The sequence below is a fragment of the Silurus meridionalis genome, chromosome 8 (assembly GCF_014805685.1).
Source record: "Silurus meridionalis isolate SWU-2019-XX chromosome 8, ASM1480568v1, whole genome shotgun sequence".
Classification (NCBI taxonomy): domain Eukaryota; kingdom Metazoa; phylum Chordata; class Actinopteri; order Siluriformes; family Siluridae; genus Silurus; species Silurus meridionalis.
This window is the reverse complement of record NC_060891.1, coordinates 28,184,179-28,197,981: the sequence shown is the minus strand read 5'-3', so window position 1 is coordinate 28,197,981 and position 13,803 is coordinate 28,184,179. Positions and strand designations below refer to the sequence as shown.

Below are 13,803 nucleotides of genomic sequence, written 5' to 3'. Positions count from 1 at the left end.
TGTAAACTACAGTGTGATGTGAGAGCTGCAGTTCTGCAGAAGGCTTGTGACACTTTTCACTTCCTTCCTCTTGTGTGTGAAGCTCAGAGCCGTACCAAAGAGAAAGTGTGTGTGTGTGTGTGTGTGTGTGTGTGACACTTACAGCACATTTTCATTGCAACAAGAAGAAGAAAAAACCTACTGAAATGTTATTTTACTATTTTATCAGGAACATGTTCTCCTCCAACGTCTAAATATACATGAACACACAACACACAGCAGCCTGATACTTATTTATACACTCTCACACTCGTGTTCTGCTTCTGAAAAGTGTACAATTCAGACAGAAGCATTGGGACACATGACTTCTCCACACATAGGTGTTTCTTCTCCATGAAGTTGGAGGCACTCAGATGTACAGAACGTCTTAGTTTATTGTGCGGTGGTGAATCGATTCCTCTAATCGACTCGTTTTAGATTCATTCTCCGTCTCTGACAGCGGAAGGGTGTTAGAGGAACGTTCGGGGAACCTCGTCGGAGTCTCGTGTGTGAATGTGTGTGTGTGTGTGTGTGAGTGTGTGTAAGGAGAGACGATGGAGTTTTCAGAGCACATTAAGACGGCCAATGTGGAGGACGTGGTGCTGAGAGTGGGCTTCCGAGCGCCCCGGAGCGGAGCGTTGTGTGTGACCGGACACCACCTCCTGTTCTCGGACCGGGAGGAGGACAGCACCTGGCAGCTCCTGCTGCTCATCAGGAACATCGATGCCATCGAGAAAAGGTAAAAAGAAAAATCTTCTCCAAATCGAAGCCTTGAGCATCATCCTGGATTTCTTCATGGAGTCTCTGATTTATTTAAAGAAACCCAAATTCCGATCCATGGTCTTGAACATCTGCAGGGTAGAATGTGTCCTCCAGCAGGAGATCAACATAACCATGCGGGATTATTCATTTAATACTACTCATTTCATTTCAGAGTCACGGTGTGTGTGTGTGTGTGTGTGCTTTGTAAATAGTCTTATCCAGAAGGTAGGAGCGTGGTGTTGATCTTGGCTCACTTTGTCTCAGGATTATTAACCACAAAGGCAGTAGGATGCAGCTCCTGTCCATTCAGAGGATCACGTGGTGTTTTGATCCAATACCTTTATTTATAATTAATTAATTATCATATTCAAATCTTTATGAATAATTAATTAATTGATGTTTTGTCCTACAGTCTACTCCACACTAAATTAAACCGATCCCTGTGTCTACTGTATACTTCAAACTTTCACACACACACACACACACACACACACACACACACACACACACACACACCCTTTAGATCCTGTATTTTATCCTGAAAGGCACACACCTTTTTTCCCTTCACTTGAACTAGAAGACCCAAACCTGATCCAGCATAAGAATGTGCACAAAACCATCTCGATGAAGATCTGCTTTACATGGGTTGAATGATGTGGAAGATCTCCTGCTATAGAGCTCCAACCCTTGAACACCTTTGGGATGAATGTGAACACTGACTGCACCCCAGGAACGTCCTCACCTTCTCCCCTACATCAGTACCTGGGTTACTAACACCTCCTTATAGCTGAATCTCCACAAAATCTAATGGAACATCTTCCCAGAAGAGTGAAGCTCATTATAACAGCGAATGAGGACTCGATGTGAAATGGGATGTTATGGGAAGCACATAGCAAACTTATGTTCAGGTGTCCACAATATTTTGGCTGAATAGTGAAAATAATCCTGTTTTGCAGAAATGTTTTTACACATCATTATATAAGTTTCCTCCTCTCTCTCTCTCTCTCTCTCTCTCTCTCTCTCTCTCTGTTAGTGTTGAGAACCTTCTAGGATATCCTCAGGGCTCCAAAGCAAGCCAGAAGCAAAGGTCTGATGGAGCTTCATCCCAAAAAACACAAACTGTCTCTTTATTCTAAACAAAACTATGTCTGTAAATACAATCTGCATCTCCTCAGTGTCGCCATCTGTGCTTTTGCGGTGCAAGAAAAAGGTTTACACACACACACACACACACACACACACACACATATTTATAATTTTAAAGCATTTACTACTATGTGTATGTCTCACTGCTTTAGCTGTGAATAATAACAGTGGAATTTTCTGTTTGTTTGTTTATTCATGACGTTTCTGTGTCTATGTTACGCACGGCGTTCCTCAGGGCTCGCTCCTAAGCCCCTTTCATATTCCACCTGCATTTACCTTGTATTGCATTTCTCCTGCTCTGTCTTTCTGTTGCGTTATATTTTTAATAGGTGTTTATATACAGGGTATTTGGAGAAACGGGAGGTTTTGGACCTCTGAGTTTTTGACCCCGGGGTGTTTGTGATTGTATGGAACCCGTGTGAGCTCATTTCAAACTTGCCGTTGGTTTTAATGGAGCAGTGGAGTGGGGCACAACGAGCGCTTCCTGTTTATACGAATGGTGATAGTGTGAGTGCTGCACAAATGGAATTTTAGTGTCATTATCTGTCAGGACGTCATGATCACGTCTTATCTGCTAATAAAAGAATGGGTTCATCTTTAAAAAGAAGACCTTAGAGAATACCTCACACTGGAGAATATCGAGGCTGTTGGAGCTCATCATCATCGCGGTGTTGAGCTGTTTCTCCAAAATGACGCACTTGCGTTGTAACCACACGAGCAGACGGGACACCATCATGACGTCCTAAATGGTTATTCTTATAAAACAGTGAACACAGGTTGTGCACCACTCCACTGCTCCATTAGAACTAAAAACATGGGGTTCCAAACATCTACCCACACCCTAGAGTCACTAACTCCTCGTTCTAAAATCGACCCTTTCCCTTTCCCTGTGCCCCTCTGTATAATAATAAAACATATTATTATGTGTATTGCTTTGGCCATGTGTGTGCAGAAGCTGGTGTGTTTGTCCACACCTCACGTAGTGTTGAACTATGAGCTGAACCTGTTCCTTCTCTTCCAGCTTTTTGCGTTCGGGTGCCGAGAAATGCAGGAATGTTTCAAACTTCCTGGACGGCACAAGACTCAGTCTGCTTCAGCGCCTCCCCGTACCTCCTTAGCATTCGTTTTTTTAGAGAAAAACTAGATTTAATATAAGACCTGTGTGTGTGTGTATGTGTGTGTGTGTGTGTGTGTGTGTGTGTGTGTGTGTGTGTGTGTGTGTGTGCAGACCAAGCGGGTCATCTGGAAGCATTGTGATCAAGTGTAAGGATCTGCGTGTCCTCCAGCTCGACATTCCTGGCATGGAGGAATGCCTGAACATCGCCAGCTCCATCGAGGTACACGTCGTTTACTGTGCAATCAGGACTAATTTAATTGCTTGACCAATCAGATCGCAGCATTTTGCATTTTAATCATTCACGGACCAATCATACGCTCCGGATTTGATCACTATAAGAAGAGAAAATAAAAATTATACCATTCTCCTTCATGAGAATGTGTGTGTGTGTGTGTGTGTGTGTGTGTGTGTGTGTGTGTGTGTGTGTGTGTGTGTATGTGTGTGTGTGTGTGTGTGTTGTCAGGCTCTCTCCTCTATAGAGAATGTGACTGAAATGTACCCGTTCTTCCATCGACCTCGTGGGCTCCGGCTGGGTGACCCCTGGGGTTTATCATCTACTGAGCAGGAGTACACACATACAGAGAGACTGGTGAGTCCATCTCTAACACACACACACACACACACATGCAGTGTGCCCTTTTTCCTGTGAGCTCGTCACACACTTACACAACTATTCATTCACACTTCCTGTACTAACTGCTTCCTGTTTATCTTCCTTTAAGAGGTTTTTGAAAGGTGTGTGTGTGTGTGTGTGTGTGTTTCTAAGCATGTGGATATATATATATATATATATGTGTGTGTGTGTGTTTTTGTGTGTGTGTGTGTGTGTGTGTGTGTGTGTGTGTGTGTGTGTATAGCCTATTTGATGATATTTTTTAAACATAGTGTGGTTTGTGTGTGTGTGTGTGTGTTTCTTTGACCTTTTCATCCTCTATCTATCTATCTATCTATCTATCTATCTATCTATCTATCTATCTATCTATCTATCTATCTATCTATCTATCTATCTATCTATCTATCTATCTATCTATCTATCTATCTATCTATAATAGATTGTTGGACCTGGTGTCAGAACAGGAAGGTGATCATGAATAGCATGTGACGTTTCCGTTTCTACTTTTCGAGCTGATAAGGGTGTTTTGTTTTCTTCTCGGCTGGTCCTATTTCTGTTTTTTACTTCATCTCTTTCTCCACACTTCTGTTCCATGATGCTTTTTCACTTCCACATCACTTCTCAGTAGAAGCTGGATAAAACATGCTGAAGCAGTTGTTTTGAAGGATGTAACCATGCTGTGACTGAATCAATCAAAAACCTTTATTTCTCCATGTGATTCCTGAACAGTGGGACAGATGGAGGCTGAGCAGAGTGAACCAGGATTTCTCGGTGTGTCCCTCGTACCCGAGCGCCGTGATCGTCCCGAGCTCGGTGGATGACGAGGTTCTGGTGAAGGCGGCCCGGTTCCGTCAGGGTGGTAGATTCCCCGTGCTCTGCTACTGTCACCACCGCAACGGCATGGTGAGAGACCAAACCCCCCCTCAGATACAGCAGATACAGCTTCCTGACCTTCTGATTCACTTCTTCATTATTCCTTTAATATTCATTAGTGTTTCTCAAATCTGCACTTCACAATGTCTGTATACGCAGGTTATAACAGTGTATGAACAGATGTATAAAATTCAGAGTCTCGTATGGAGAAATTAGGCAGGTTCCTTGTTATCCAAAGTTTAACGGCAGAGAGAACACACATGAGGTTACTGAGTTTCTTATCAGTACAACGAAAACATTGTTGAAGGCCGTTTTGTTCTTGGTACAAACATAAGCATCGACAATAAAGATATGACAGTTGCGACATGACAATACGCCAGGAAATGTAATAATAATAATAATAAGACTTCACACAAACTAGTAAAATTACTCCTGGTAGAATAATAGAATAAGTGATTAATAATAATATTTGATTAGTGATTGTGTAACTCGGTTGTCTTGGCAACAGAGTTAAGGATCCAAATGCAGACATTATTTATGAGTGGTTTTCACAGGAATCGTCAACAACAGCAAGCAGATCTATCCAAGTGTAGACAAAAGGAGTAATCTGAAAAACAGGCAAAGGTCGTGGCAGGCAGCAAACAATCACAAAAGCAGGTACAATGGAACATGAAAACATGAGACTTGGTTTACACTGGTAGAGACACAACAATAACAAACCGATTCAGTACGTCAATACACAGAAACAGTCAGGGTAGCTGTGCTGCACTCTGGTGGTGAGTGAGGGGAATGACAGAGACCGGATATGTGACAGGTGATAAGATTCAACAAATCACATCGGTGCATCGGCATGAAAGTTAACGATGTGATGCTTCGATTTTAAAAAGTGTCTATCGGACACAAGTTGACATTTGTAGACTCGTTGCAGGATTGTGAAAGAATCACACAAACAGACCAGCCTTTTTATATTATTTTCTTACAGCCTAGATAACAACTCTATTTTTTATGTAAACAGTTACCTGATCTGCCACCATCATCTTCCAAACTTTCAGTCTTCTGCTTCTTCTTTTGGCTGCTCCCATTAGGGGGCGCCACAGTGGATCATTCGTCTCCATACCCCCCTGTCCTCTACATCTGCCTCTTTCACACCAACTACCTGCATGTCTTCCTTCACCACATCCATAAACCTCCTCCTTGGTCTTCCTCTTTTCCTCCTTCCTGGTGTCTCCATCCTCAGCATTCTCCTACTGATATACCCCATGTCCCTCCTCTGCACATGTCCAAACCATCTCATTCTCACCTCCCTCACCTTGTCTCCAAAACGTCCTACATGCGCGGCCCCTTTAATAAACTAATTTCTAATCTTGTCCATCGTCATCACTCCCAACGAACATCTCAACATCTTCAGCTCTGCTACCTCCAGCTCCACCTCCTGTCTTTTACTCAATGCCACTGTCTCTAATCCATACAACATCTCAGGTCTCACCACAGTCCTATAAACTTTCCCTTTCACTCTCACAGATACTCTTCTATCACAAATCACTGCTGCTATCACTCTTCTCCACCCACTCCACCCTGCTCTCACTCTTTTCTTCACTTCTCTAACACATTCTCCATTACTTTACACTGTTGACCCCAGGTACCTGAACTCCTCCACCTTCTCCACCTCTTCTCCCTGCAACCGCACCCCTCCACTGCCCCCCCTCTCATTCACACACATGTACTCTGTCTTACTCCTACTGACTTTCATTCCTCTTCTCTCCAGCGTGTACCTCCACCTCTCCAGGATCTTCTCCACCTGCTCCCTACTCTCACCACAAATCACAATATCAACCACAAACATCATAGTCCACAGAGACTCCTGTCTGACCTCGTCCTTCAACCTGTCCATCACCACTGCAAACAGGAAAGGGCTCAGAGCCGATCCTTGATGCAATCCAACCTCCACCTTAAACCAGTCTGTCGTTCCTACTGCACACTTCACTGCTGTCACACTGTCCTCATACATCTGTATGCACCACCCTCACATACTTCTCTGACACACCAGACTTCCTTATACAATACCACAACTTCTCTCTCCACCCTGTCGTACGCTTTCTCTAAATCCACAAACACACAATGCAACTCCTTCTGATCTTCTCTATACTTCTCCATCAACATTCTCAAAGCAAATAATGCATCTGTGGTGCTCTTCCTTGGCAGGAAACCATACTGTTGCTCACAGATGGTCACCTCTTCTCTCAGCCTGGCTTCCACTACTTCATGGTGTGACCGATCAACTTTATTCTCCTGTAGTTACTGCAGGTCTGCACATCTCCCTTATTCTTAAAGATCGGTTTCTCCTCTCTATCATATCAGCTCCCTCTCTCTCTTTACCAGTCATAGTACCAACATTTAAAGTACCAACCCGAACCTCCACTTCTCCTTCACTTCTCCTTTCCCTGCCCGTCTCTGTACACGTCTTCCTCCTCTCCTTCTCCTCCATTTCTCCTCCACTCTCCTCCACTTCTCCTCCACTTCTCCTTTCCCTGCTGCCTCTGTAGACGTCTTCCTCCTCTCCTTCTCCTCCTTTAGACAACAGTATACTGTTCCATATATGTTTTTAAAATAAATTTTCAAAAGTAACAGGTTTCAACCAGTTTCAGCATGGTCAAGTCCGGCCTGTCCATGACCTTCAAACATGGTGTCATTGCACTTGCCAGAGGTGGCAAAAGTCCACACACCCTTTACTTAAGTAGAAGTGCAGATACCTTTGCTATGTTTCCACACGGACAGTTAATGAGGCGATACCGGAGAAACTGCACCTCTTCAAGTCAAGAAGTTAATTGAAGCTCTAATTGGTTAATTGGATTCCAGGTGATCATGCGGAGCAGCCAGCCCCTGACAGGAGCCAATAAGAAGCGCTGTTGTGAGGATGAGCTCCTTCTCCAGATGGCGATCGACCAATCAGAGCTGGGTTACATTGTGGATACGCGCTCTTCCCAGCACGCTCAGCACGCCAGGCTGAGCGGCGGAGGGTTTGAGTCTAAATCCTGCTACCGACCCTGGAGGAGATTACACAGACACATGGAGAGGTGTGTGTTATTTACAGTGTGTGCGTGTGTGTGTGTGTGTGTGTGTGTGTGTGTGTACGATGTTATCCTGAAGAGTATTTTGCAGTGAAAAAGTTGTTGAGTATGGCTCAACTGTGATCAGTGTGTGTGTGTGTGTGTGTGTGTGTGTGTGTGTGTGTGTGTGTGTGTGTGTGTGTTTCAGGGGTAAGGTATTACAGGAGAGTTTAATAAAGCTGGTGGAAGCGTGTGGAGACTCGTCCCACAACATGGACCGCTGGCTGAGTAAGCTGGAGAACTCGAAGTGGCTGTCTCATGTTCACAGCGCTCTGTCCACCGCGGGACTCGTGGCCGAGTGTGTAGAGAGGTGAGATCTGTTCCTGCTCCACAACTCTCTCAAGATCTGATACAACAAGCAGAAAAAACACTGTTTCTAAATCTATTGCTCATGTGCTGCTCATGAACACCTTTAACCATAGTAACATCCGGAGTGAGAGAGCTATCGTAGATATTTCCTAATCACATTGCTGAGCTTCATGGAGGAGTTTTGCATGTGATGGAACTTATACTCAGTGATGAACAGTAATGAAGTGACTGTAATTAAGTAGCTTTTTCTTTATCTCTGTATTTTACTGAAGTGTTTCCATTTCAGGAGATTTTTACTGTAACTTCACTACATTTTAAAGTCAAATCAGCGAGTCACCAATCAGGATCGAGCGCACGCTCTGTTTTACACGTGTTCTGATCGGCGCTCGGTGCATCTACTGATCACCAACATACAGTTCAGCATCAGTTCAACATCAAGCAGAACATTTAGAGAGGAATCAATGATGAAGAAACTCCAGACTCAAACTCACCATAAAACAAATGACCTCATTTACACTTTTTTTTTTTGTGTTCATGATGATTGTAATAGAAATCAATCAGTGTTTGAGTCATTAATATCATTCTATTAATAGATCAGTGTGCTGAGAGTCACATTCGAGTCTTTCCACAGAAACTGAGGTGATTAAGTGAAGAGTCAAAAAATGATAATATGAACATTATAGTTATAATAAATCAGTATTTTGGATACTTAAGGATATTTGAAGGTAAAAAATGTTGTACATTTACTGAAGTGAAAGTTTAAAGGGACACTTTTAGTTTAACTGGAGGAATATTTGACTCTTTACTTTGACTCCACTACATGGTTTGTGTACTTTGTCCACACACTATGATTTTAATACACAGCTCGAGGCACAAGATCAATTTGATGAACTAGAAAAGAAAACGTTCAAATGAGAAATAATTCAACAGCGTCTTTATTCGTAGAGACACAACACAGACACACACAGGTGGTAAAACATGGCAGTTAAACACACACACACACACACACACAGACAAACACACACACACACACACACACACACACACACACACACACACACACACACACCCACGTGTGCACAAACATACACACATACAATCAAATGTACCTAAAGAATAAAATGATCAAATGGAAATATATAGTTGTCCTGCGTTCTGATTGGTCAGATTGTGTCGATTAAATTTTTAGAAGCAGCTCTAATATTACTGCAGCTACACATCACAGGTGTGTGTGTTTCTGTGTATTGAAAGAAAAACACAGGTACAGATTTAAATCTCTGTTATTAACATTTAGGGAAGTTACCAGTGTCAGAACGAGGAATATCAATCATTTAAATATGTGAGTAATAAAGACCTTCTGACCAATCAGGTGTGAGATTGAACACCTTGTGCTGGATTTGTAAAACAGAAGAACACAGTAATGAATTGTTGTTGTGGTGTTTTAGAGACGGACACTCGGTGTTGGTTCACGGCTCTGAGGGAACAGATACCACGCTGCTGGTGACCTCACTCGCTCAGATCATATTAGATCCTGACTGCAGGACGTTCAGAGGCTTCCTCAGACTTCTGGAGAGAGAGTGGGTACAGGTGAGGTGTGTGTGTGTGTGTGTGTGTGTGTGTGTGTGTGTGTGTGTGTGTAATATATCAATATTTTGTAGTTAAAGTAAAATGAAATGTTCAGTGGATTGTGATTGGCTGGAAGGAGTTTAGGGGTGAATAGTGGATTGTGATTGGAGTATTTAAGGAGTCTCCAGTTTTAGTTTATAGAGGTATTCAGTAGGGTTGAGGAGGTCAGGGCTCTGAGCAGGACACTGGAGTTCTTCCACTCCAGCACCGGACGTGTTTTCTTCTGTGTTTAAGCGTTTTCTCTCCGGGGTTTCAGGCAGGTCACCCGTTTCAGCAGCGCTGCGCTCGCTCGGCGTACTCTCACGCCCGTCTGAAGTACGAGTGCCCGTCCTTCCTGCTGCTGATGGACTGTGTGTGGCAGATCTCACGCCAGTTCCCTCTAGCGCTCGAGTTCAGTGAGGCTCTTCTGCTCAGACTGGGGCAGGAAGCATACGCCTCTGACTACGGCACCTTCCTGTGTAACAGTGAGCAGGAGCGGTGAGAACTTTACACACCTCGTGCACACACACACACACACACACACACACACACACACACACCTTCATCTCACACTCATCATCCATCAGTTACCAAACCACTCCCTCCATCTGCCCTCTCTAATACCCCCACCCTGCCCACAACACCTCACACACACAACACATACACACACCTTCATATACACACACCTCCATACACACACACATTCATATACACACACCTTCATATACACACACACCTACATACACACACACATACACACACACATTCATATACACACACACCTCCATACACACACATTCATATACACACACCTTCATATACACACACACACCTACATACACACACCTACACACACACACACACACACCTTCATCTCACACTCATCATCCATCAGTTACCAAACTACTCCCTCCATCTGCCCTCTCTAATACCCCCACCCTGCCCACAACACCTCACACACAACACATACACACACACCTTCATATACACACCTCCATACACACACATTCATATACACACCTTCATATACACACCTCCATACACACACACCTTCATATACATACACACACACACCTACATACACACACACACACACACACACACATACACACACACATACATACACACACCTACATACACACACCTACACACACACACACACACACACACACACACACACACACACACACCTTCATCTCACACTCATCATCCATCAGTTACCAAACCACTCCTCCATCTGCCCTCTCTAATACCCCCACCTGCCCACAACACCTCACACACACAACACATACACACCTTCATATATACACACACATACACACACATTCATATACACACACCTTCATATACACACACCTCCATACACACACACCTTCATATATACACACACACCTACATACACACACACATACACACACACACATACACACACACACATTCATATATACACACCTTCATATATACACACACCTACACACACACACACACACCTTCATCTCACACTCATCATCCATCAGTTACCAAACTACTCCCTCCATCTGCCTCTCTAATACCCCCACCCTGCCCACAACACCTCACACACAACACATACACACACCTTCATATACACACACCTCCATACACACACACACATTCATATACACACCTTCATATACACACACTCCATACACACACACACATTCATATACACACCTTCATATACACACACACCTCCATACACACACCTTCATATATATACACACACACTACATACACACACACACACACACACACACATATACACACACTTCATATACACACCTTCATATACACACACACCTACACACACACACACACACACACACACACACACACACACACCTTCATCTCACACTCATCATCCATCAGTTACCAAACCACTCCTCCATCTGCCTCTCTAATACCCCCACCCTGCCCACAACACCTCACACACACACACATTCATATACACACCTTCATATACACACACACCTCCATACACACACACATTCATATACACACCTTCATATACACACACACCTACATACACACACACACACACACACACACACACACACACACACACACCTTTATATACACACACACATATACACACACACACCTTTATATATACACACACACACACACACACACCTTTATACACACACACACACACACACACACACACACCTTCATATACACACACATACACACACATATACACACACACCTTTATATATACACACACACACACACACAAACACAAACACCTATACCCCCCTTTATATACTCTGTATACACACAGGTCTATGTTTATACTGGATTTTGAGTCTTGTCTTTGTTTCAGACACATTTTCCACGTGAAGGAAAACACACACTGTTTGTTGTGGTTCCTGATGCAGTGTTCTGAGCGAGAGAATTACATCAACCCTCTGTATGAACACACGCAGCTCGCCATCTGGCCCTCAGTGCAGCCGCAGTCTCTCCAACTGTGGACCGGTGAGACACCAAACCCACAAATATCTCCACTTCAGTACACTTAATATCATCAGTGTGAAGGGATGAAGCTGAAGATCTTCAGCTCCAGACCAGTGATGAACATCTCATTCCACATTCAGTCTCCATGTCAATGTCTGTTCTGAAAAGCGCTATAGAAATAAATCAACTCCATTCGTCTGAGAACATGTTCCACAAGATACAAGTTATGAAATAGTTTATTACAGTGAGTCTGACCAGGATTACTGAAGACCAATGTTTTATAGTTTATTAAATAAATAAATATTACCATTAATAAGAACTTGAAATTTAGATATAAATATTAAAACATAATTATTAATATAAAAATACTAATATTATAATTATTATTAGCATCCTAAATACTTTATTTTTCTCTTTTATATATCATTTATATATACGTGTGTGTGTGTGTGTGTGTGTGTGTGTGTGTGTGTGTGTGTATAATATATTTCATTGCTTCTGTCTGATATTTTATTATTAAACCATACATTTAAATTTCTCACATTAAACCAGATAAAATCTAGATAAATAAATGATTATATTTAAAGCTTTATTTTATCTGTATATTATATTTTCTGTATTTGTTAAATTTTACATAAAATAAACAGTGGATTTGTGTCGTCGTATCCGATTGTTTGAAACGACCTCACTGTTTCATTCGTGTGTGTGTGTGTGTGTGTGTGTGTGTGTGTGTGTGTGTGCAGGACTCTTCCTCAGGTGGACAGAACACACTCAGGTGATGGATGAGGCCAGAGAGGAGATCAGGACTCTAGTCAATGAGCTGAAAAGAGATGAGAAGATGAAGAGCAATGATGAAGCCACACACCACCTCCTCACACACAGAGATGCTCTCACAGTCCTCGAGAACGAAATGGATGAACTGACCATACTCTGATTATACTCTCACCATACTCCCATCATACTCTCACCATACTCTCACCATACTCCCATCATACTCTCACCATACTCTCACCATACTCTCACCATACTCTGTCCACACTCTGTCCACACTCTGTCCACACTCTGATCATACTCTGTCCATACTCTCACCATACTCTCAGCATACTCTTACCATACTCTCCATACTCTCACCATACTCTCACCATACTCTCACCATAATCTCACCATACTCTCCGTACTCTCACCATACTCTCACCATACTCTCACCATACTCTCACCATACTCCCATCATACTCTCACCATACCTCACCATACTCTCACCATAATCTCACCATACTCTCCACTCTCACCATACTCTCACCATACTCTCACCATACTCTCCGTACTCTCACCGTACTCTCACCATACTCTCACCATACTCTCACCATAATCTCACCATACTCTCCGTACTCTCACCATACTCTCACCATACTCTCACTGTACTCTGTCCACACTCTGATCATACTCTTTTCATCTTCTCACTCACACGATCATGTATTTCCCTGTTAATGATGGGAAATGAAACTCAGGGAGAAACAGGAAGCTTCTGATGTCGTGTTCACGCATGTGGGTTTTATACATAAATTGTAAAAAAAAAAATCATACGAGGCTGCAGATGATTTCAAAATTTGTACAAAACGTCTTCAAGTTGCAGAGAATGGACTCAAGTGTAATAGTGACAAGTTAGGACATAATACATAAACATGGCAATGCCCCCGTGCACAAATAATGATGATTTGATGATTCATCCACCAGGGGGCAGAGAGGAGACAGGGAGCCCTGGTGTCTGGGGCCTGTAG

The 13,803-nt window shown here is 42.9% G+C and overlaps 1 protein-coding gene across 2 annotated transcripts; it reads left to right on the top strand.

The window, feature by feature from the left end:
- Positions 1-211: 211 nt before the first annotated feature.
- zgc:154055 (uncharacterized protein LOC556036 homolog) lies at positions 212-13,222 on the top strand. Of its 2 annotated transcripts, XM_046856285.1 has the most exons (11): positions 212-757; positions 1,814-1,867; positions 3,155-3,263; positions 3,507-3,632; positions 4,386-4,559; positions 7,386-7,603; positions 7,785-7,946; positions 9,391-9,532; positions 9,828-10,048; positions 11,895-12,046; positions 12,769-13,222. In XM_046856285.1, exons 1-11 carry the CDS (start codon positions 573-575, stop codon positions 12,957-12,959), a joined length of 1,734 nt encoding a protein of 577 aa, XP_046712241.1. In that variant the 5' UTR covers positions 212-572; the 3' UTR covers positions 12,960-13,222. The 2 variants fall into 2 exon arrangements, with proteins under 2 accessions (XP_046712241.1, XP_046712242.1); XM_046856286.1 differs by lacking the exon at positions 1,814-1,867 and having other exon boundaries at positions 213-757.
- Positions 13,223-13,803: the final 581 nt, after the last annotated feature.